Source organism: Biomphalaria glabrata, chromosome 10 (genome assembly GCF_947242115.1).
Source record: "Biomphalaria glabrata chromosome 10, xgBioGlab47.1, whole genome shotgun sequence".
In the NCBI taxonomy this organism is placed as follows: domain Eukaryota; kingdom Metazoa; phylum Mollusca; class Gastropoda; family Planorbidae; genus Biomphalaria; species Biomphalaria glabrata.
This window is the reverse complement of record NC_074720.1, coordinates 7,019,011-7,044,122: the sequence shown is the minus strand read 5'-3', so window position 1 is coordinate 7,044,122 and position 25,112 is coordinate 7,019,011. Positions and strand designations below refer to the sequence as shown.

Here is a 25,112-nt window from a genome sequence, read left to right as displayed (position 1 = left end):
AAGTTTGCAAGAACACAGAAGAATTAATAATTTAGATCTAATTTATTCTAGGCAGATATTGTGGCCTATTTATATTACACCATTTTAGCTAGACATTAAAAAAAAAAGTAAGACATTATTAACAAATGAATAAAACACAATCATCTTTATCACAGTTTATTTTATAAAATGAAATACAATCTTTCTGTGGAATATTTTTTTGGCTCAAAACAAAGCAATAAACTTCAGGGAATGTACATTAAATGAGTTTAAACTATTTCATATTTTGAAACACAAAATTAAATATCCATATTAAAAAACAACAACAATACATTAAATGTTACTTCTTAACTGATTTAGGCTTGCTGAATAAAAAAAACAAAAGATAATTCCATTGTTGGCTACTATGAAGAAGTCCTTGGAAAAAAACAGTTTTCACACTGCAATATCCTTTGTGACAGTACTAGCCTTTTTTTTAGACACAGGGCATTGGTTCTCCTGACTTTCACAAATGTCAAATTCATTCTGTGTTCAAAATATTTAAAGTCAAACACATACCAACACTTTTAAATATAATTAAACGTCATTCAATTAACCTCAGTTAAATAAAAATAAATAAAATAATTAATGTTTGTCAAGAGGTCTATAAGGAAGATGATGTAAATGTCATTTGTTTCTGTGGCCTACAGTTAGCGCAGGTGTCATGTGGCCAGCACAATGACCAACCACCTTTACTTTTCTCCAACTAATGTCAGGTACCCATTAGAGCTGAGTGGACTCAGAGGCGCCATAACAACAAAAATTAAAAATTTCAGCCTTCACCAGGATTCGAACCCGGAACCCCGGTTCGGAAGTCAATTGCTTTACCGCTCAGCCACTAATCAAGATCAATTATAATAAATAATAATAATTTATTTATAAAGCGCTGTTAACAAACAAAATGTAGGCTCAAGGCGCTGTAACAACATTACAAACAAAAACACGAGAGCTAAAATGACAGTTAATCTAAAAAAGTTTTAAACAGATAGGTCTTAATGTTCTTCTTAAAAGTGGTGTAGCATGTTGTCTGTCTGAGATCAATGGGGAGTGAGTTCCAAACCTTTGGTCCATGAACTGACCGTAGCTTTTGAGGGAGAAACGTGGCACTACTAAAAGCGTTGAATCCATTGAGCGCAGGGCTCTCTGGGGGACATATGGAGTAATCAGTTCGCTAAGGTACAAGGGCATCTCGTTGTTATATATACACTGATGACAAAGTGTGGCGACCTTGTAATCAATTCTCGCTTTCACGGGAAATACCTAAAAATACCTAAACATGCAGTCACAAATAAAAAGGAATAGTGACTACTTAGTAGGTCATCTATTATTATGAGACAAAGAGTTTTAGAATACACTGAAAAAAGTCATGATAGCATTTGTCCAATGCTTTTATGACAAATGTGACAAACACGTTTCTGCACAACATTAGTTGTAAAAATATTGGTTATTAGTTAATCTTTTATTGAGTATTTCTCAATAATAATATTGCAATAATTATAGCAATATAAACATGACAAGAGTTTAGTTCAGACATCAGTATTGTATTATGAGATCATGTCATAAAGCCTACTACAAACATAAAATGTGATCTACACAAGTAAAAAAGCACAACTAATCTACTTTAAAACCTAATATTTGTTGATGAAGCAAAATGGAAAATAACAAACTTTTAGAATGCATTTTTACTTACAGAATTTATCTTTGAATAGGCTCTCTTTCTTCCCCTTTTCACTGTCGATTCCGGAAGTGGAAATGTATTCTTTTCAGTCTGAAATAATTTTTTTTTTAATTATATGGCTTATATAAATATAATAAAAATGCAAATCAAAGAACTTAATTTCTACATTTTATTTTTCCAAGAAGCAAACTGATATAATGTTGGCCTTTACATAAGGACTAGGGGAACCAATTTTGTTAGCCCTTATAGTGAAAATAAAAAAGGTTGAGCTGTTTTGTGTGTGTTATAGAATTTATAATATAAACAATGGTTTTAGTTAGTAGTGTAGCAGGTTCAAAAATATGATCTTGCCCCCTCCCCTTAATAAAATTACTAGAAGAATAAAGGAAATCGAGTCATCCTCCATCTTCATGCAAAGATAAGCCATTCATGTAGTACTGTTTCATTACACTCAGTGTTTTTATATCCACTTTCAAGTAATAAACAGCTAGCTTTTAATTTCCCCTGTGAGCTCAAATTAGTCATGGACCCAGGTGCTATGAGACCCTTCACATCATGGTTTTAGTCCCAACAATATCATTATAAGGCTAGAAAAACATAATTCTTTATTGCACTGTCAATCGGGGTGTTTCAAGAAAGGTCACCAGAGAGAAGCACATAGGAGCCTAATTCATCAAGTGCTGGTTGTGCGTGTGTGTCAGTTGTTTTCTTCTGTAGTGTGTAGATTGTTTTTGCTATAGTAGTCATGCTGAGATGAACTATTGTAGTCCATTTGTGTGAACCTATAAAATAATCTAATATTATCTTATCACTTGTTTAAAAGCATTCCAATTTTACTCACCTCAGAACTGCTACTTCGTGTTACTCGTTTCGAATTTTGTAGATTAAGATTGCTTGTTTTTAAAGACAGTGTTGTAATATCCTGTAAATATTATATTTTTATATCAAACAGATGTGACATTTAAAAGAAATACTCCATATTAAAAATTATACAAAAAAATGACAGACTTGATAGCAAATGTAAGTTTCTTGGTAATCAGAATTTCAATGATGAATTCAGGGGAATTATTTTTCTTGCAAAGTTAAGTCAAAGCCTATATTGTTCTATAGAATGTTTTAGCCTTGTGATTTTAGAGTGCTTCTGTTTCAACCTAGAAATGTAGGGAGGAGAAATGGTTATAGGTGCTGTGCTGACAACACAACAGTCTTGTTAATCATTAGCTACTGTTTATTTTAATTTAACAGCCACATGGGCATTTAAAGAGATCGTTCCTTCTAAGTTTCTAACCAGCCTTTAAATTGATATCTTTTTCTTAAATTCTAATAAAAAACTAGCTTATTAATAATAAAAATAATTCAGTGGATGGCTATTGTGCTCAAATCTTTTTACACTTTTGATTTTAAAACATGCTTTAAAAAAACTTGTACAAAGACTCTACATTAGATTCAGCTGGAAAAGTTGAATAAGTAATTATGTATTGTAGTTATATTCAATGTAGAGACAGCATACAAAGTTTTGTTTAACAAAACTGAAATGTATTTATAGAGGACAATATTAAAAAAAAAATGGCATTAAATGAAAGTACGACAGTTACTAGACGTGATTTCAAAATGGAAGGTCGAATTTGAATGGAAGAAGCTAAGAACATGATTTTTTAGACCTGATTTCAAAATGGTAGGTAGATTTTGAGAGAAGCTATGAACATGATTTTTTAAATAAATGATTTATTGGTTTCTTTGTTTAGCTAAGTTAAGTATATAATAATTTTTCAAAGAAGAAAAAAATTACTTTATCTGCAGCAGTAGGTTTTCCTGAACTAACAGTGTTGACAGGTCCTATGTCCTTAAGAATAACAAAATACATAGATGGTTAATGATGATTTTGTAAATAATAGTTAAAAACGTAATTACTGTATTTGTATTGTGAAAAATATATTTGTAAGAAACATATTTAAAAAAAAAACAGTTTAAAAAAAATGTAAGATATTTTAGCTTTAGAGAGAGTAGCAACTATTGTACACAAAGATCATTATCTAACATTAGCAGTATTAGTGTAGCTTGGACAATCTTAACATAATGCAATTTGGATGCAAAATAATTTCAAATAACGTTTTGCAAATTGTAAGAATCATTTTAAAATAAAATTACTAGTCACATTCTTCTTTTTTTTATACCATTGACATATGTATTTATGTTTTTCATTTTAATTCTATCCCTTTTTAGAAAAAGATGCCTTAAAAGTTTTCATAAGTTTACTTAGAGATGGGTTACTTTAATAAATTTACAGATAGAGGAAAAGTGTTTGTACTTTTGATAAATCCATGAAACATAAACTGGTATTTTTTGTGTTGATTTCATGGTTATCAAATGTATATTAAACAAAAGTAATAATGAACAAACAATAATTGAAACTGTCTTGTCAGTTTAAAAAAGAGCCAGTTTCATTTTTTTTACAATGTCATACAATGAAATCCAAAAAAGTATTTACCATAGCATTATCTTTGGCTTCTGGCAACTGCAATGTATTGCTTTTGACAGAATTTGGAGTACTTAGATAACGTGGAATACCATCATTTGTTATTCTTTCATGATCAATAGTTTTGCCTAATCTGAAATTTCAATTGAAAAAAAAAAACATAATTAAATGTCTAAACAAAACTAAATTGTGCATTTTCTTTAGAAAAAAGATAAAAAGAAAATTATCTATTTTTAGATTTTGGTGATTATTTACATGAATTTAAATAAAAACAAAACAACAAAAACCTTTTACTGGTACTAGAAGCTATTAGAAATTTTTCTTTTTCAAGTCTATTTATGAGTCCCTGGGCTACATTATTGTCAATACCAAGCCGTCTTGATAATTGGGGGGCTATTATGCGCTTGTACTCCAAACAAGCAGACAAAGTTCTTCTCCATAAGCATGTTCCCTAAAGTTTAAAAAAAAATAAATTTTAATATGTTTTATGTTGCACAAAATTAGATTTATACATATCATATATATATATATAAAAACCTATGACCAATCTAAATATTACACGATGTAATGTTGAAAAATTATATACATATACAATTTAAAGATGCAGATAAACAGATAATACAAAATTGACTCATTTTTATGGCAAGAATTTAATTTATGTTGTGGCCATCATTACAATAAATTACCAGTATGACCTTAACAAATATATAATATTGTTCTTTTCAGTTAAGCCTGTTTTTCTTTTGTTTTGTCAACACTTCTGTCCACCTAATGCTGCCCAGGGTTACGTCTTATCAATAATCAACATCTATGTTAACCCCTTTAAGATCCTGTTTAATTGCAAACCACATAATGGAGGTGGGGACAACCTTTTTTCTTGCACCTGCTGCAAGCTTCATAGAGCATGACTTAAAAATCCATTAGAGCCAGTATTTCATTTCTACTCACTCTGCTGTTTTATGGCCTTCGGTATTGAGGGCATACAGTACAAGTGGAATGAATTCACTTTATGCTCTAGTGCACATCTCAGTGCTTTACAGTATCCATCTTGGTTTTTATGGTGAGTTTCCTGTTTTCCCAAACATAGAAGCTGATTCTAGCAAAAGTTGAGGTAGATTTCCCAATCCACTTTTTGAAGATATCTTCTAGTAGCAGGTCAACTTGAAATGTGAAGCCCAACTAAAAGAATTCATGCACAACATCAGAGAGGGTATATGCCAATAAATATGCAGGGGAACATTGAATCAGGTCTTCCTTGTGCTAATTGTTAGTGCTTTTATCTGCAGGCCTGGAAGAAACAGGTCATTAGTGACTGGAACTCTTCCTAAGTGAAATGAAGCACTGTCAAGGCCTACTTCCACTAATATCTGTATGTGTCATGCTAAATGTACCCAAGTCCTGGATAATACCATAATGACACGTACAATGACAAAATAAGATTCAGAATGCCACTTTACCGACATATAACATGTTTAATTACATTATTTTCACTATAATACAGAAAAGTAGTTAGAGTCTACACTTAGACTATATATATCCAAAAAGTCCAACTGTCCTGGACTAGGAACAAAAACACACTGCTTTATCATGAGTTACATTGTTCAACAAAACATCTCACCAAACAAAAACAACCCAAAACAATAACAGTTTTGAAATCAACCACCTGAATTGCCCCCCTTCTCCTCTACAGTAAACAGGAGACCCAGGCTGACCAGAACTCAGTCCTGACATTTCTCCCCCCTTTAATTTTTGTCTGTTTCTGGGTTCATTTAAAACAGACAAACTTCCAATAAAGAGATTTTCCAAACGTAAATATATCAACATGCAAACAAAAGTAATCTTGGTACTAAAACATAGCCTACAGTTTGTAAAAAAAAAAAACAAAAAAAAAACCGATGTATCCACATGAAATGTCAATACTATACACAACCTGCTAGGCAATAATAATTATATGTATAAATATATATATACATATATATCAACATGTAAACAAAAAAAATAGTGAACAAGCATATTTTCCGAAATGTAAATGTTATATACAACATACTAAGCAATTATAATTATATATATATATCAACATGTAAACAAAAAATAGTGTGCAAACATATATTCTACCTTTTGTAAAAGGTGGTTAATTACATATCCCCAATCCTAGCAAACAAATAACTTTGAAATGAATAACTATTAAATGTCAGTTATCTGTAATCAATGTCATGTTGGTCTATTCTGTTAGTCTAGATAGAAAGTCAGCAATTACATTTAGTTTGCCCTTTAGATGTTCTACATTAAAGTTAAATGATTGTAATAATAGAGCCCAACGACAAATTCTATTATTCCCATATGTTGCGCTCTTCAAAAAGGCCAGTGGTCTATGGTCACACTGAATTGTGAATTTAGCGCCATATAAATATCTGGACAAGCGTTGCACCCCCCAAACAATGGCAAGGCATTCTCTCTCTATTACAGAATACCGTTGTTCTCTGGGCAACAGTTTTCTGCTCAAGAACTTAACAGGATGGAATATTCCTTTTACTTCCTGCAAAAGGCAACATGATATGGCTATGTCCGACGCGTCTGTTTGCACAATAAATGGTCTATTAACGTCTGGTAATTTCAGTATAGGATCTCTTGTCATGCACATTTGAATTTTTCTTAATGCCCGGTCACATTCTGGAGTCCAATTGACCCTCGTCGGTGTCCCTTTTTTTAACAATCCAGTAATTGGAAATACTATTTCCGCGAACGCTGGAATAAATCTGCTATAAAAATTAGCAATACCTAGCAAACATCGAACCTCTTTTTTCGTTTTTGGTGCTTTTATATTTAATACCTTGTCTCTGTTATTGGGTTCTGGGTATATGTTTCCTTCACCTACAATATTACCCAAGAAAGTTATTTTAGGATACGCGATTTCGAGTTTGCTTGGCTTGATAGTAAACCCATATTCTTTTAGCCTGGACAACACTTTCTCTAGTGCTATTAAGTGTGATGACCAGTCATGCCCGAATACACAAATGTCATCAAAATAAAACACAACATTTTCCAGTCCTTTAAGAATGGTCCTAACAGTCCGATTAAAAAAACTAGGAGAATTAAGCAGACCAAACGGTAGATATTTAAATTGAAAGTGACCACTTGGTACCCTGAATGCAGTGTACTTCCTACTATTCTCTTCTATTGGTATTTGCCAGAAGCCTTTTGTTAGATCTATCTTTGTAAAAAATTTGGCACTATTAAGTTGTAAGAAAAGATCTTCTTGGTCTGGAATAGCCTCCGCGTCAAATTTGGTAACCGCGTTTAATTTCCGAAAATCTATGCAAGTACGTACTGTTGAATCTTTTTTCTTAACCAAAACGACAGGAAAGGCATAGGGCGATTGAGACTCTTCAATAATGTCCATTTCAATCATGTTCTCTATCTCCTTGGCTAAGACATCTCTCATATGAATAGGAACTGCGTATGGCCTCAGTGTAATAGGCTTTTCTGTTGTGAGCTCAATGTTGAATGATTTAACCTTCGCTTTACCCGGTATATCAGTAATTATATCTTTATACTTCTCAACTAGCGTCTGAATCTGTTCTCTTTGGGATTCGGTTAATTCAGTATTGATACTAATATGTTCCCTGGAATTTGTACTCTCAAGAGTAGGTAACTCAGTAACTTCATCCTCTTGGTTATCATCTTCCTGGTCGGTTACAAGGGACGCTATGCACGCATGTAATAATTCTTCCCCTTGACCCCCATACAATACATGAGACGCACTTCCCGAGAGTTGTAGATCACTATTTTCCTTACCCGTACATTCCGTGTTGTTTTTTTCGTGATATTTTACTAATCTGTTAACATGAAGAATTTTTACTCGATTGCCTTTCTTTATTTTTACATTAAACTTGTTAATTCTTTTTTCTTCTTTATAAGGCCCCTCCCAGTGCAAGGCTAACTTATTCTGTCCCTGTGGTTTCAGTAAAAGGACAGAATCACCTGTTTGAATATCTTTTTCTTTGCTATTTCTATCATAATACCTTTTATAATTTTCCTTACGTTTTGAGCTATTATTCTGAGCTATTTGACAAGCCACAGCCAGCCTACTTTTTAGGTCTAATAAATAGTCAAACACATTCTTTATTTCTGGTTCTACCTGTTGATTAGTAAAAAGATCCTTTAGAATTGACATAGGCCCCCTGACTTTCCTTCCATACAACATTTCATAAGGGGAAATGTTAGTAGACTCATTTGGTACCTCTCTGTACGCAAACAGAAGTGCATTTATAACTCTATCCCAATTCTTAGGTTCTGCTTCGGCCGTCTTTCTCAGCATGCACTTCAAAGTCCTGTTAAAGCGTTCTACGCCCCCATTTGACATGGCGTGAAATGGTGTTGATTTAACAATCTTTATTTAAAAAAACTGACATATTTCTTTGTATAATTCGGATCTGAATTGAGATCCATTATCAGAGAGTATCTGTTCCGGGAATCCTATTCTAGTAAAAATAGCACTTAGAGCTTCTATTACTACTGGTGTTGTTGTATTAGGTAGTGGTACAGCTTCCGGCCATCTTGTTGCCAAATCAACCAACGTTAAAATGAATCTATTCTTCCGATCTGTCATTTGGAGTGGTCCTATGATATCAATAGCAACTTTAGCAAATGGAGTGGAAATAATATTCATGCGCCCTAGTTCTACCTTTCCAGCTTTTCCTGGGTGTCTACCTCTTTGACAAAGGTCACAACATTTAATGTATGTTTTTATATCTTTATCTACCCCAGGCCAAAAGAAATGCGAATATACCCGATACCTGGTTCTATTTATAGACATATGTCCCGCTAAAGGTGTAGAGTGTGCTATTTCTAATATTAGTTCACGTCTATTCGTAGGGATTACAAGTTGTCGTTCTATTACCCCAGGGGTATCTTTTCTCTCAAATTCTTTGTAAAGTAGACCTTCTTCCACTTTAAATGATACCAATCCCTTTTTCTTATCTTCGACCGTTCCTGCTTTCGCTTTTTCCCATAATCTAACTAACGAACTATCATTTCTTTGATCCTCTCTAAAATCACTGTCCAATTCCATCCATTTACTTAAACCAATCCTGTCATTATCTTCCGATTTGACCCTATTGTCTTCTGCTTTCGCCATTGCCCTAGTAACAGCATTCCCATATAAAAATGCTTTAGCCTGATCAACATTTCCAATAATAATATCTGCTATTGGGTCCTTGAACATGGCCGCTACAAAGACTCCTTTTAAAAATGGAGTATCAATGTCTATCCAAGCAAGTGGATACTGAAAAGTTTGTCCATCTATTAATTTTAAAGTGAAAAACCCATCTATCTTCTGACTTTCTTCTATCAAACTTTCTCGGACCCCAATTATGCTCGCCCCCGTATCTCGTAGGACAGATACCCTTCGATCTCCTAAAAATCCCTCCACTATTTTCAATCCACCAACTGATTTATCTTTATAATCCAAAAAATTAAATGTATCAGTGTGACATGCAAACAATCCCACTTGTTGCCCCCTTTCTGGTAATACTCTTAGTCATTGCTGTGTTGGACCTCTATTCTCATTTATCTTTACCCGACACCATCGAGCAATGTGTCCGCCCTTTCCACATCTATAGCATATCACTTGTGTACCCTCTGTGTTTATATTATTCGGGCGACGACTGTTAGATTGACCAGTGGCACCAAAAGCTACATATGGGATATCGTTGCTAGTTACTTTGTTACTTCCCTTTACAATATGTGTGGAGCCTTTCGTGGCATCTCTAAATTGATCAATACAGTCTAAGACCTCTTGGGCTGAAGTAGGCTTTCGTAGCAAAATATCTTTCAGGGCCTCAGAAGATAGCACACTGTAAAGTCTGTCTCTCATTATAAGGTCAATTATACCGTCTACTGTCATTGGGGTTTGTGATGTTTTAAGCCAGTTGTCAAATGTCCTTTTCAAATGGACATAAAAATCTTTCATGTCGTCCGTCTTTGGGGAAAGTTCATGCCACAGTGTTCGGCAGGCTTCTTCTGTGAGTTGGGCTTGTTTTAGGAGCTCCCCCTTAACAAAATCATAGTCAGTGTTATGTATCAGTTTTGTTTGTATCATAAACAATTTTAGTTTTTCATTTAACTTGTGAGTGAGGACAAGTGGCCATCTTGTCTTGGGTATGTCGTTAGCAGTAGCAGTCGTTTCAAACAGTTCTAAGTAGAATAACAAGTCCTCGTTGTCTGTCATGCATTTTAGGTTTTTGTCTAACTGTTTACTCTGTTGGGGGTTGTCGTTAACTGTCATGTCTTTCTTATCCATTTCATGTTGTCTTGCTAGTTGTTTGTCCTCCATCTCATTGTCCTCCATTTCATTAAAAACCATCTTAAAAGCATAATAGAAAATCATATACCAACTAAATACACATCAAACAAAATAAATAAATGCTGGTTTAATAATAGACTAAAGAAGCTTTGTAAACAGAAGGAAAACCTCTATAGAAAATTTAAAGAAACTAATGCAGAAAGAGTTTACAAAAAGTATATAAAAATTAAACACTTAACCCAAAAAGTAAGCAGACAGCTGCAGAGTGAATACATAAACAATGTAATATCTAAAGATAACAACAAAAACCTATGGTCATACATTAAGTCTAAGAAAATGGAAACAACAGGCGTAGCGCCATTAAAAGATGAACATAACATAATACATAATGATAATGAAACTAAAGCAAACATTCTAAACAAATACTTTGCATCAGCATTCTCAGCCCCAGGAGACAAAGACATATTACTGAATTTGAACCAAGTAGACAACATAGAAGATATAGTAGTACAAGAAAATGGAATTCAAAAACTATTAGCCAACACCAAACCAAATAAAGCTTCTGGACCTGATGGTATTCCAGCTAGATTACTCAAAGAACTAAGTAATGAGCTAGCCCCAGTGTTCAAAATACTCTTTCAGGCTTCACTTAACCAGGGCAGAGTACCAAAGGACTGGAAAGAAGCTAATGTCACCCCCCTATTTAAAAAAGGAGAAAAATCTGACCCAGGGAACTACAGACCAGTATCACTTACCAGCATCACATGTAAAATCCTAGAACACATAATATGTAGCAACATCATAAACCACTTAGACAAACATAATGTCCTCACACCATACCAACATGGCTTTAGGAAATATAGATCATGTGAAACACAACTAATAGGACTAATTGATGATTTTTCAAAAGGTTTAGATAATAGTGAACAAATAGATGCTATCTTACTAGATTTTTCTAAGGCTTTTGACAAAGTTCACCACCATAGTTTGCTTAAAAAATTAAAATATTTCGGCATTAATGGTCCACTGCATCAGTGGATTAAAGACTTTCTGATAGGGAGAGAACAAACTGTAATAATAAATGGCTCTAAATCAACACCGATAACAGTAAACTCAGGTGTACCTCAAGGTACAGTCTTGGGTCCACTACTATTTTTAATTTACATAAATGATTTACCAAATTGCATTAGTTCAGGAACAAAAGTCAGATTATTTGCAGACGATTGCATAATATATAGAACAATAAAAACAACACAAGACACAGATATTTTACAAAGAGAATTAGATGAATTACAGAAATGGGAATCAAATTGGAGCATGTCTTTCCACCCAGAAAAATGTCAGTTGTTAAGAGTAACAAAAAAACTAAAACAAATTAATTCCACTTATCTTATTCATGGCAAACCAGTATCACAGACTAAAAACGCAAAATACCTAGGTGTTATAATAAATGAAAAACTATCATGGAATCCACATATTGATGAAACTACAAAAAATCAAACAAAGCATTAGGATTTATTAAAAGAAATTTCTATAAATCAAATAAGAACATAAAACTAAAATGTTACTTAACCTTGGTTAGGCCAATAATAGAATATGCATCCTCCGTTTGGGACCCCTCAACTCAAGAAAACATTAAGAAACTGGAACAGACACAAAATAGAGCAGTGAGATTCATAACAAACGAATATTCACATTTGACTAGAGTAACACCTTTAGTAAAATCACTAAATTTAGAAAGCCTTCAGGACAGAAGGCTCAAAAGTAAAGTAGCAATCATACATAAAACACTGAACCATAATCTTCAAATACAAAAACAAAATTTAATAAAATACTCTGAAAGACACAAAGATAAAGGCACATTCCTCGTCCCATATGCTAGGACAAATTTGTACAAATACTCCTTCTTCCCTAGTGCTATTAGAGCATGGAATGGGTTGCCTGAGCTAGCCAGGAAAACCAGTGACTTGGCAGAATTTAAGTCATTGGTTAATATGCATGACTAAATGCATGACGCGTAGGACGTAATCATCTTCTTTTTTGAAGTAACGTCTGTATTATATAAGATAAGATAAGAAGATAAGATAAGATCTCTCTTATATGTCTTCTCTCCTCCGCTTCCCTTGTCAGTCTATCTAAGTCAATTTTCTGTTGGGCCTCTATAAATTTCTTTAACGTTTTGCCCTTAAACCCCAACATCTGAGCCTGGGCTACTATCTCCTCAAATGGACGAGGTATAAACTCTGACCTTTTCCTACAGCAGTGTCCTTTATTACAATATTACCTCACAAAATGATATACATACAAAAACAATTAAAGCAAAATTAAAATAATACTAATACCTCTGCTCATACTTATGTTGTTCAACTGGTACTCCAACAGGTTAAAGACAATAGTCCAAGGTTATCCAATAATGTGATTTCTCTTAGTCTATTTCAGGTAGATAATCCAACAGGTAATCCCAACATGGCTTTATACCTACGCGCGGTACCGGTACTTGGAATGTATCACATAAGTTAAATTCATATAAGTATTATATCCAGCAGTAGCTTCTTCAGTATAATCCTAATAGAATGTACCACAAAAGTTAAATTCATATAAGTAGATAATCCAACAGGTAATCCCAACATGGCTTTATACCTACGTGCGGTACCGGTACTTGGAATGTATCACAAAAGTTAAATTCATATAAGTATTATATCCAGCAGTAGCTTCTTCAGTATAATCCAAATAGAATGTACCACAAAAGTTAAATTCATATAAGTATGAGATCCAGCAGCAGCTTCTTCAGTATAATCCAAGGAATGAGCGTATTGGTAATCCAATTATGAGGAACGAAATTGGCCATGCATATACACTTATGTTTAGACGTACGAGGGGGTGCTACTATTACTTGCTAATAGTGAACACATTCGGCATGTTAAATCATTATTATTAGATAGTAACAGCCTAAAATACAGACGACGAGTTTCCGCTCCTTATGGACTTGAACTCTTTCATTAGTACACACTTGGAGATATGCGCTGTCTGGGTGCAGCAGATACTTCAGGTTACTGTACTCAGAGATATGCGTTGTCTGGGTGCAGCAGATACTTCAGGTTACTGTACTCAGCGATATGCGTTGCCTGGGTGCAGTAGATACTTCAGGTTGCAGTACTGAGAGATATATGCTGTCTGGATACAGCAGATACTTCACTGGAGATTGATGCAGCCATCACATGTAGTTGTTTTGGACGGGCCCCCAAAATGTCAAGGCCTACTTCCACTAATATCTGTATGTGTCATGCTAAATGTACCCAAGTCCTGGATAATACCATAATGACACGTACAATGACAAAATAAGATTCAGAATGCCACTTTACCGACATATAACATGTTTAATTACATTATTTTCACTATAATACAGAAAAGTAGTTAGAGTCTACACTTAGACTATATATATCCAAAAAGTCCAACTGTCCTGGACTAGGAACAAAAACACACTGCTTTATCATGAGTTACATTGTTCAACAAAACATCTCACCAAACAAAAACAACCCAAAACAATAACAGTTTTGAAATCAACCACCTGAATTGCCCCCCTTCTCCTCTACAGTAAACAGGAGACCCAGGCTGACCAGAACTCAGTCCTGACAAGCACAATATTGATTTACATTTAATGACTTAATTTTGACAGTTGACAATTTTTAAACGTTATCTACTGTAGTGTAACCGAGTTGATTTTCTGCGTGCGTCCAGCGTGTCAGAAGGTCATGCCCAGTGTGTGTGTGTGTATAGACTGCATCAGTGTTATGCGAGACGTGCTGGTTTCATTCAGTGTTTACTGTAGTATAATTTTGTCGAATAAAGCCATGTTATTGGTATACTAGTATTTGTTGTTTCATTACATCTACTAAAGAAAAAATGTTAACTAGTAGTCATACCTGTCTTTCAACTGTACAGATGCTAGAGAGATAAGAGTCTGTTGGCTCAAGTTTAGCATTTCCTGGCTGTCAAAAAAATAGTCTTTGAATTAAATGTAAAGATGTAGGCCTATTATAGAATTTTAAATGAAAAACTAGGGTAGCCAATTTACGCCATTGTGGTGAAATGATTAGAGAGTTGTTTTAAACTGCTTAGCTATTGAACTAAAATAAAAGGATCCTTCCTTCCACCAGCTCCAACCCATTCTTAAGGCAGTAAAATCAGAAAATCTAATGACATTCTTCCCTGATTATTATAATAAAGACTGATAGCTATCCAAATAAATAAATATTATTTTAATATTTTATATAACTACAGCATAAGTATTACCTTAGCACAAACATCACAAATATGATCCGTAGGTGCTTTATCTTCAGATTTGATTAGGAAACAGATTCCATGTTGCCAGAATTTACAGCAAGAGCACATTACCATTAAACCATCATCCTGAAAATATCTCAATAGGTTTTAAAGTGTAAACAAAAATTTAAATATTAAGAAATTTTAAGTAGTGTTAATATGCAATACTTATAAAATCATAAAAACAAATTACCTCATTACATCCACAAGGGCATCTTACAAGAAAATTTTCTTCATCAGGTTTAGGTTTCCCAGGACTTTTTTTGGAGTCTGAGGTAAAGGAAGAAAATAACATTCATCATTTCAAAGCTTTAGCTTTATAATTGCAATAATATAAACAGTGATTGGAACACCATGATGACCTACTAAATTTTGTAATGATCTTCAGGACTTGCAACGACCTCCTTCAGGGAACAGTACCAGGAAAAAGAAGAGGCAGACAGAAAAAGCAATGGGAAGACAAGGTAAAAGAATGGATAGGCGTGCCATTGAAAGAGGTTCTATTCAAGGCAAAAGACAGAGAGGAATAGAGAAGGGTGGTCGACTAATCTTGTGTGGCACCCCAACAGACTAAGGGATAGGAGAAGGTGGTGAAGGTGAAGCTATACAATTCATTTGTTCATCACTAGCTTTATGTACAAAGTGCTATGAATATGTTTTCACAAAACCAAACTTCTTATTGACTTTTCCCACAAAAACCAGTGAGCATTGTATGTTCAATGTCAATCAAATATATACATTTTAATTTGTGTATTTCTCATTAAACCTTTCTCAACATGTATCTCTTTATGATAAATCTTTGTAACAATTAAAATAATATTTATCACATCATAATCAATAACTACCTGGCTGTGTTGGGCTCAGTTTTTTGTCTCCTTTCAATTCACTGTTGAGGGCTGAAACACTCTTTGCTTTTTCTGATGTGATTTCTTGCAACATGTTACTCTGTTAACAATGAATAAATTATTTTATAAAACATTTTCTCACTATTGTATACTATATGTATAGCTAAATCAAATAGAGCATTGTGAATAGGGAACCATATACTTAAAGATGATGAGATTTAAATTGGCTGTCAAATAAGATAAGATGAGCTTCACACTACTGTTAAATGTCAAAAACTATTATAATTTAAATAAAGAATGTGATACAAAAATACTACGTCAAAAATTTCTTTCAAGGTAGTGTTTAAGAAAATGATAAAACAAATAAGGACCAACAAATAAAAAGTTGACTACGTCATTCATGCTAATCAATGGCAGGAAATATGCAGCTTCATGAGACATGATGTTTGTCATCTACTAATAAAATGGACAACTTTACATAGAAGTAGGTTTAATTGAAATCTATCCAAATTATACTGTATAGTATCAAACATCATAGCCATCTTCTTGCATGGATATGAGATTGTTCTTTATAATATATATTTATGGTTTTATTATTTATATATAGTTTATACATTTATATATATATAGTTTATATATTTATATATAGTTTCTAATATAAGGTAGATAGATTGATAGAAATAATAGATTTTATTTCACTCATGTTAATATTATTTTGAGAAATCAACATTTTCAGCTTGGTTCAAGATGATTTTTTATTTTTCCACAAAATGAATCTATAATGGATCTATTCCAAACTAGAGGATGGATTGATAAACCTGAAATAATCCTGTATAGATTAATGTTGAAGTTTAATCTGTAAATATCTGTTGCTGAAATATTAGAACTAACTATTTTTCTCCTTTTGTCAGTTAGAACTTAGGTATTGTTTTTTTTTACGTATATTTATAATAATAGCATTATTATTTATATTATAATATATGCTAATTTCAAATTAAAAATATAAAAATTTGTTTTTAACTTCTATGAATAAAAAAAAATTAACCTCATTATCTAATCCAGCATTACTAATTGACATTACTTGATCGGAATGTTCCATAACTTCAACTGACTCCTCTTCAAATTCAAATTGTTTGCTTCCTGTCTTAATTCGCAGTTTTACCCTGTGTAGATATAGAAAAAAAGTTGTTAAATATGCTAAATGACATTATTTTATATTCATTAAATAGTAAAAACAATGCTAAGCATAACAGAAATAAATTTATATCATACATTTTTTAGCATTAATTGTGTTACTAAATATCCAGAAGTAGAAAAAAAAATTCCAAGCAAAAACTAAATCTATCTTTTTAAATTTATATGGTTCTTTTATTGGTATTTTTTTCATTATTAATGTGAAAAAAATATTATTATGAAGCAAGAATGATACTAAAAAATAGCACAAAGAAAAAATAAATAAAAAAAATTCTGTTTATAAGTGGCATACTATAGTTTAAAAAAATGATAAAACACCAATAAATTGAAACCTTAAAAAATAATAACAAAAGAACATTTTAAATGAATCAATTATGCAAAAAATATTAAAAATAATATATTTCACACTTACATATGAAAAGGCTAAAAAAGAAATAATAAACAGAAATTAAACAAATATTTCTTTTTACACCTTTTTTAAACCAATTATTAGCATTAAAATATTCCTTTCCCATGTATTTAGCAGACTATGATAGTAAAAGTCCTGCTGGTCTTTTGATGGTTTTATAAATAGTTTTATTTGTTGTTTTTGTATGTATTTGTGTGTGTATGTATGTGTTGTGTTATACAATACTTTATTGCCTACTGCTATTCGTTCCTTTATTTCTGAAAATAGGTCATTTTTAGAATGTATCACACTTCCTAAATTTTTAAAAGTTTCTACATTTTCAAACTTGTGGTTAGGGATTCTAATATTTTGCTCTTATGCCTGATCTTCTCTTGGCAGTATAACTTACTTAGTTTTGTTGTCATTTATTTCAAGTCTTAGTACTGCTGGTTAAGATCCTTTTTCGACTTGAAAACTGTGCAATGTTTATAATGTTAGAGGAATCTTTACCAAAAAAAAAGCAACGTCCTTTGTATAAGCAAGATATTGTAGAAGTTGGCTGTATCTCATTCCTGTTGGTCATAGACCTATGTTTTTTTTTCTGAAGTATTTAGCAATTGTTCCCCTTGTGTTTATGTGCATATGTCTTATTACTTTTTCTGGAGTCAGATTGAAAAGCATACATGAAAATGAGTCTCCTTGTTTTAGTCCTCATTAAATCCTAAACTCCAAAATAATGACTTTAATTTTTGAGTTTTTAATGTCATATGTATAAGTCTTGTCAATTTGTCAGGTATTACAAAATACTGCTGTAGTGTCTGATACAGATATTTCCTTTTGATGCTGTCATAGGCCATTTTATAGTCTACATAGAGTAGCCTTTTCACTCAGTGTTGGTGGGTTTACTAAGGGATCTGGTCCTCCCTGAAACAATTTATATCCTTGTATCCATCTTCAATTGAATTTAGGATCTCCTCAAATATTCAGCCAATTTCTCAATTACCCTGCTGGTTTCTGTGATGAGCTCACCATTTCTGTTCTCATACATATGTGATCTAGCCATGTAGCTTATTTATTTGTTATGTTCAGAAAATGTCCAGAAAAATTTTTTTTTTTCTCAAATTTGCTGAGATCCCAAAAAAAACTTACTGTAACTACTTCTCCTATTGCTATATTTGTTGCTTCTTCAGCAAAGTGAAAAGCAGAATCATTTGCTGGTCTAAAGCCAGGTGGCTCATAGTCAGCAGGGGTAACTTGGGAAAAAAATAAAGAAAATTATTGTTATTGCATATAATGTTATTTAAAATATGTAAAAATATAGTCCCTTACATAAAAAACCTTTTTAAAAAATTCATAAAACCTGATAGCACTTCTTAAGAAAAAAGATTTAAAAAAATATAATAATAATAAAGCCATGTGGAGCAAAGCAAGGATTACTAAACTATGAGTCTGATCAGCCATCCTTAAAACTTCTGAATATTTATTTGCAGAAGAAGAGTAAAGATTTATAAAGGAAGAAGTATAAAACACAAATATTTAGCCTGTGGTGGGGGGAGGGGGTGCTGGGTTTCAACTTTGGACAATTGAGGTGACAGCCCAGAGCTCATACCACATGACCAGCCAACAACATTGGAATCAGAAAATGCTGTTCTATTTCTTGCATTCTTTTTTAATCTTTACATTGAAAAGAAAAATATTATGATTGATGCTTGCAAAAGATCATTTCAGATCATATTGTAATATCAACTTAGAAAACATTTTTTTTCATGCTGAGCAATGTCAAATAAAAACAAAGAAATAAACTTAAGGATAGGTTGGGAAATGCAATGTCAGCAATTCATGTGTAATGAGAAGAAGAATACTGAACATAGATAAATGTTGCTGTATAGAAGATAGAATAAGCATAGTTCAAGTGAAACCTTGCTGATAAAAAAATTAAACTATAGGATGTTTGGGCCACGAAACCAGCATTAGATACAGACCATTCAAACAATTAACACAAAGCTGGCATAGTAAAGTTTTAAAATAGCTGTCAGATGATATGGATGCAAAAAAAAATGACAGTCATTCAAGGCATAAAAAAAAAAAATTGGGAGGCAGAAATAGGAAGGAGAATGATTGTATGTGACCGCATCCAATAGGTGATGGGCCTTTTTCTAGTTAGTGTTACATACTACAGAAATGTGGTTATTTATCTCATTAGGATGGCTAGTGCCCAACATAAAAATAAGATAGTTCTCTTTCAGAAAATTGGCTTTACCGTAAGATTTTTGTACTGCTATGCTGTGCACTAATAAAATTAATGAAAACTGGTTGTGGTTAGATTAGGGGTGTTTGTAATGAAAAAATGATTGTTAGGCAACTTGTGCTTACTATTGATGGCACCATCCCTCATTCGTTAAAGATCAATTATCAACTGTACTTGAGAGTCTTAGTGAAGGAGGTAATGGTAGAGTGTGAGTGAGTGTGTGGTTGAAGCTTTTAATTTTGTAGTATTCAGAAAGGTTATCTATTTACCATAAACATTTCATAAATGATTAAATTAAAAGTGGCTTTCAAAATATCATAAGAAAATACAGATACCTAAATGATTAAGACAATCTGAAGCTACAAACCTTCATCATAATAAAACAGCTTCATAGTCATCATAACATTATCTGGTAAAGAGGTCAGTGTGTTGGTGAGTATGATTAGTGTTCTTAGAAGACGTATAGTTGCTTTTTTTGTCTCTTCTGATGAATAGGCACTTGATACTTTTTTGTCATTTCTTGATATGAAACAAGGAATAATACAAACGTTAATCATTTTCATTTAATGCATTTAGTTTTTTAATCTAAGCAAAATTAGACATACTATCACGTGTATAGATTACTGCTGTTGAATCGATTTATTTATAAGTACTATAAAAGTTTCCATTAGTTTCCAATTTCTGTATAAATATTTTTTAAATGAAAATATTTTCAAAAAATTTTAAACCTGTAAATATCTATTTCTCCATGGTTGTTGTAACTAAATTTGAATGTGTAAGATTCTATAACGCTCTGAAAAAAAAAAAAAGTTAAAAAGTACAAAGATAAGTCTCATAATAAAAAAGTCCAAAGCATGAAGTTTATTTATTGTAATAATATCCCTGGATGTACCATTTTGACATTATTCTAAAATAATTCAGCATGAAATAAAAGTATAGAGAAACAGTAAGAAATACAAACTTGTTAATTATTTTTATGTTTTATAATATTCACAACTCAGAATGCTCTTTGACTGACTACCAGTACAAAACTTTTTAAACATTTGTCTGAATACATACATTTATTCCCAAAACCAATGCAATAACAAAAAAATTGGCTCATTGGACATCATTATATTCTAAAATATTAATATTAGCAGAAAGCATTACCTCTGGATCATTGGGATCAATGTAGATCTGTAAAAATAAATATGAAAATTCATTCAGTCATCATATTTTTAATATCAACATTGAAACTACACAACAGCACTGTTTTTAAAATATGATGATATGAAAATATATAAAATATATGTTCAGTATGCTTAAAATAAGTAAGAGAAAAGCATAATATCATTCCAATTCAGCACATAACATGTTTCCTAAGTTTTAGATGTTTCCTTTAGAGTTGAATATGCCAAACCTACAGCAGGATGGGAGAGGATAGAGGCAGGTAGAGCTTATTTCAACCCTAAACCACAGGTAGGACAGTCCAGAGATATACTGTATGACCATCAGCAAAAACCAAACATATTAAACTGGAGCATTTTTTTTTATACAAAAGTAATACAAAACATAATAAAATAGAAAATGGCACAAAAGCTGGTTTCAGATAATGTAAACTGAGTTGGTCCACATTAACCTTCAAGCTGCTAATATCATTTAATAGGACTAGATGAGCAAATCTAATATAATTAATACAACAATAAAAATTGTTTACTTACCCCAATAATCAGTGTTTTTAACTGTAATTAAATAAAATAAAATTTGAATACACCATTCAATTTCTTAAGAATGTTAATGGAAAATATCATGAAAAAAATAGTTAAAGATGAGAGACTTCTGAATCTTTGAAAAAATTAAAGATAGTTTCAAACCATATATTTTTCAATAAAGTTGATAAGATATCTTTAAATATTTCTCATCTCCAATGAACTAGAAGTTATCAATAGTACACCTAACACTAATGAAACATAAATGTAAGACACCATCTATAATTAATGCATGTTTTAATTTCTAATTTAGAAATAATGTTCTTGAATTCAGTATACTGGTTTTTCAAAAAAAAATAATTTTAGATACACATTTGCTCCTAGACCTATCAATTTGTGTATGTTTTACCAGACATGTCTGAGCCAATTGTGTTAACTTGTATAGTTTCTGTAACAAATGTTTCTACATTTGAGTTTATTAGCGTGTCAAGGAATTGTATAGGTCCATGGACTTAATTAAATACTTGATTTTGTCCATACTTACATATTTTTTGTCCAAAGCATCAAAGCAGCCTTTAACCCATTTTATAACTTGACATGCCCCAGGACAAGAACTTTCATCTCTCAGTATTTTTAAGTTCAGATCTTTAAACAAAATATTACATACTTAATAATGTAAAATCCATATGCAGCATAAAATAAAAATTGCTAGAAATCGTTCAGACTGATTACTTTACAAGGTCAATTTGAATTATCAATATTATTACAGCTTGATACATGTGTACAAATGCTTTGTGTTACTTTAGCAGTCCTTTTTAGAAAGTAAATGACACAGACAGTTTCTTTATATATCTAAACTGAGAAAACAGGTGTTTATAGGTTTGATCCAGTTCACTAGCAGTTATAGTTTTTTTTTTTTAAAGCAGTGATAAAATGATCATGACAGTAGAAATAAAAGAATAGATATTTTAAGTTTGTAGTAGGCCTACATCAAGTGCAAAGAATGAATCTTTAAATTGACCATTCAATTTTCTATTTTAAAAAAAAATTGTAATCAAAATGGTTCTTAGAAAACAAATCACATACACATGTTTGATAAAAGGTTTTGTGGAACAATTTATATAATTTCTTAGAAATCAAACAAAAAAAGATCTGATTAAACAAAATTTTTTGATTAAATAGCTTTACATATTTTAATTGTTAGTGGAAAAAAAAAGTTTTATTTAATTGGGTTATAGAAAATCATTTCTGGGACTTTTTGTATGCTCTAAATTTGAAACTTCGATGTATTGGCCCTGCATGAAATAAGCTTAATAGTTAGCAAAAGTTACTGCTAATCATGTGTTTGAGATTTTGAACACAAGTATAATAACAAACTGAAGTAAGAAAATTATCATCTTAATATTAATGTAGACATTACCTTCTAATGATTTATCTCCATAAGCATGCTCTGGGAAAATAGCTCTTAAATAAGTAATATTTGATATAGCTACAGCTAAGAGTTTCTTCACAAACAAAGCAGACTTCTGTTCTGTTACTTGCTCATTAGGAAATATTGACTCCCACTAATTATAAGAAGAAAATTAAAATACCACATTAATTAACAAAGCTTATTAACATACTTTTATTATATATATATATTAGCCAATGAAAAGTAGTTAGTCTTAAACCCAAACTTATTATTAATTAAATATCCAATTAAATCAAACCAAGACAAAAAATGATTCTTTAGTCCATAAAACTCAAATATAAATCTAGCTGCAGAACCATGAAAAAAGAAATTACTGATTTGGTATCATAGAGCCTATATAACCAAAGCTTATATTTTTCTTATTTCATTAAAATGTTCAGGATAATCAAGCTTTACTCTGTCATCATTTCAGAACACATATGAAATCAAACATAACAAAGAAGCAATTTAGTTGTCACTATCAAACACAAACTAAAATTTATAGCAAAATACTTAACTATGCCAATGACTTCAATTCCGAAGATTATGGATGAGTGCAGTGTTTCACATAACTACACAAACCCAGATACAACCCAGATACAACCTGCATACTTTCAGCATCTCATGCTGACAAAGCCATTGATTGTCTATTTAAGTTTTCTTTTCATCTTCTGTGTCTGTTTTAATTAAGGGCTTTTCTTTGGTTCTAAAATGTGTGCCTTACTGCATTTGTGAGAGCTCTCCAACTGTCTCTTTCAGAGGCCATCTGCTGCCAGCTACTTTCATCAATGCCACACTAGCATTGATCTTTATAGCACTTATGGGGGCACCTCTGTTACATCGTCTTCCTTTAAGCTCACCAAAGAAGATCGCCTTTAATATGCGTCATATTCCATGCGGGATAAGTATATGACCAAGCGCAGCTATCGAATAGTAATTAGTGCTTCTATACTGAGCATGGAAACACGACAAATGGTTCACTGACATTTTGTTCCCCAACAAATTGTTCATGACTATTCATTCACCTTACATATTCCTCACCGACAACTGGCTTACAGACAACTTGTTCACCAACAGTTGGTTCATATGACAAATCGTTCACTGACAAATTGTTCAATGGATAGTAACATATTGTTAATATTATATTGGTTTGGTGTGTGAAGAATAGAGCGCAATCATCCTCTGAAAAAAAGTGCAAGTTTAAAAAACAATAGTTGTAAAAATAAGGCAAACCAAAAGGTTAAGGAATTTACCGTTTTTCCTTGATTTCTATGAAGCTGAGATGTAGCCATCATAAATGATAAGACTCAGTCACTGATGGCAAGATTGAGGATAAAAAAAATGTTAACTTAAGATCTGTAGAAATAAGTAAAAACTAAAAGCTTGCTTAATTAAGTTATTAGTCTTAGTCTTAGATTTAGATCTATTAAATAGATAATCTTTCTTAGCTCTAGTCGTCTTAGACTTTCTAAATCATCAATCATCATGATCTGTCTAAAGTAAATGTAGATCTAGATCTATATAAATATAGAGCAAGGGTTCTCAGCCTGTGGGTTGCAACCCCTTTGGGGGTTGAAATGACCGTTTCACATTTGCCAAGAGTCGCCTGAGTGAGTAAGACCATCGGAAAATTGTGTGTATGTAGATCTAGATTAATAACACATGCCATTTTTGTCAATTTTTATTTTTATCAAAAGTTTTTTTTTTTGTTTCTTTTATGTGTTGTAAGAAACCTATTTTAATTGTAGGATATAGAGTATAATAGAGCATACTGATACACTAAATTAAATAAATATGAATTGTGATCATTTTATTATTTTAATCATATGATGATTATGATGTTTCCAACAATTAAATTAACATCATGGATTATGATGGATATTACTTAGTTAGATCTAGATCTATATTAATCTATATGTATATATAGTATATACATTTTGAGAACCATTTTATAACATTAGCTAAATCACTTTTACCTACACCTATGACAACAATTTTTTGATGGCTGGGGGTCGCCTTGACTGCAAAATTAAATTGTATGAGGGGGTCGCTGAGCTAAAAAAAAAAAAGGTTGAGAACCGCTGATCTGTGATCGATTCTAGTCCTAGATCTAGTCTAGATATGTACTAAATTTAGTCTATTTAGAATCTACCAGCTATTAAATATAGCCAATATAGTCAGATCCTAGACTAGACGATACATCTATTTTCTACAGTAGTCTATAACTAGATCTATAACATAGATAATCAATAGATCTAGATCTAGTATATTGTAAGCTTAGTTTCAATAGGCTATTTCTAGCAGACGATACTTTTTAAGCATACAAAATATGTATGCCAAACACAAATACCAAATCTACATTGTTTTAATATTTCATCACTGTAAAAATCTCACAATTTTTCTTAATAGAACAAAATAAAGTCAAACAAAACAATTTTTTATGTTAAATGCAATTATACATATAAATTAGATAACTATAATGTATTTTTTATAAATTATT

General features: G+C 31.9%; 1 protein-coding gene across 4 annotated transcripts; it reads right to left on the bottom strand.

Annotated features, from left to right (window-relative positions):
- Positions 1-145: 145 nt before the first annotated feature.
- LOC106052935 (HORMA domain-containing protein 1-like) lies at positions 146-24,921 on the bottom strand. 4 transcript variants are annotated; one of them, XM_013208403.2, is made up of 21 exons: positions 24,589-24,921; positions 23,866-23,926; positions 22,583-22,727; positions 21,707-21,807; positions 21,175-21,195; positions 20,624-20,650; positions 20,203-20,267; positions 19,842-19,993; positions 18,376-18,479; positions 17,251-17,261; positions 16,690-16,807; positions 15,645-15,744; positions 14,993-15,069; positions 14,770-14,886; positions 14,400-14,465; positions 4,460-4,623; positions 4,185-4,305; positions 3,486-3,539; positions 2,538-2,618; positions 1,709-1,786; positions 146-504 (listed from the first exon to the last, which is right to left on the bottom strand). In XM_013208403.2, exons 2-21 carry the CDS (start codon positions 23,905-23,907, stop codon positions 415-417), a joined length of 1,734 nt encoding a protein of 577 aa, XP_013063857.2. In that variant the 5' UTR covers positions 23,908-23,926; positions 24,589-24,921; the 3' UTR covers positions 146-414. The 4 variants fall into 4 exon arrangements, with proteins under 4 accessions (XP_013063857.2, XP_013063858.2, XP_013063856.2 ...); XM_013208404.2 differs by having other exon boundaries at positions 24,593-24,921; XM_013208402.2 differs by having other exon boundaries at positions 23,866-23,968; positions 24,765-24,921.
- Between the last annotated feature and the right edge of the window lie 191 nt (positions 24,922-25,112).

Coding starts and splice junctions, on each gene's coding strand:
- LOC106052935 (XM_013208403.2), bottom strand. CDS start 23,907: ATGATGGCTACATCTCAGCTTCATAGAAATCAAGGAAAAACG. Junction 20,651..21,174: donor TAAAAACACTGATTATTGGG/GTAAGTAAACAA, acceptor TTATTTTTACAG/ATCTACATTGATCCCAATGA. Junction 15,745..16,689: donor ATGCTGGATTAGATAATGAG/GTTAATTTTTTT, acceptor CATTGTTAACAG/AGTAACATGTTGCAAGAAAT.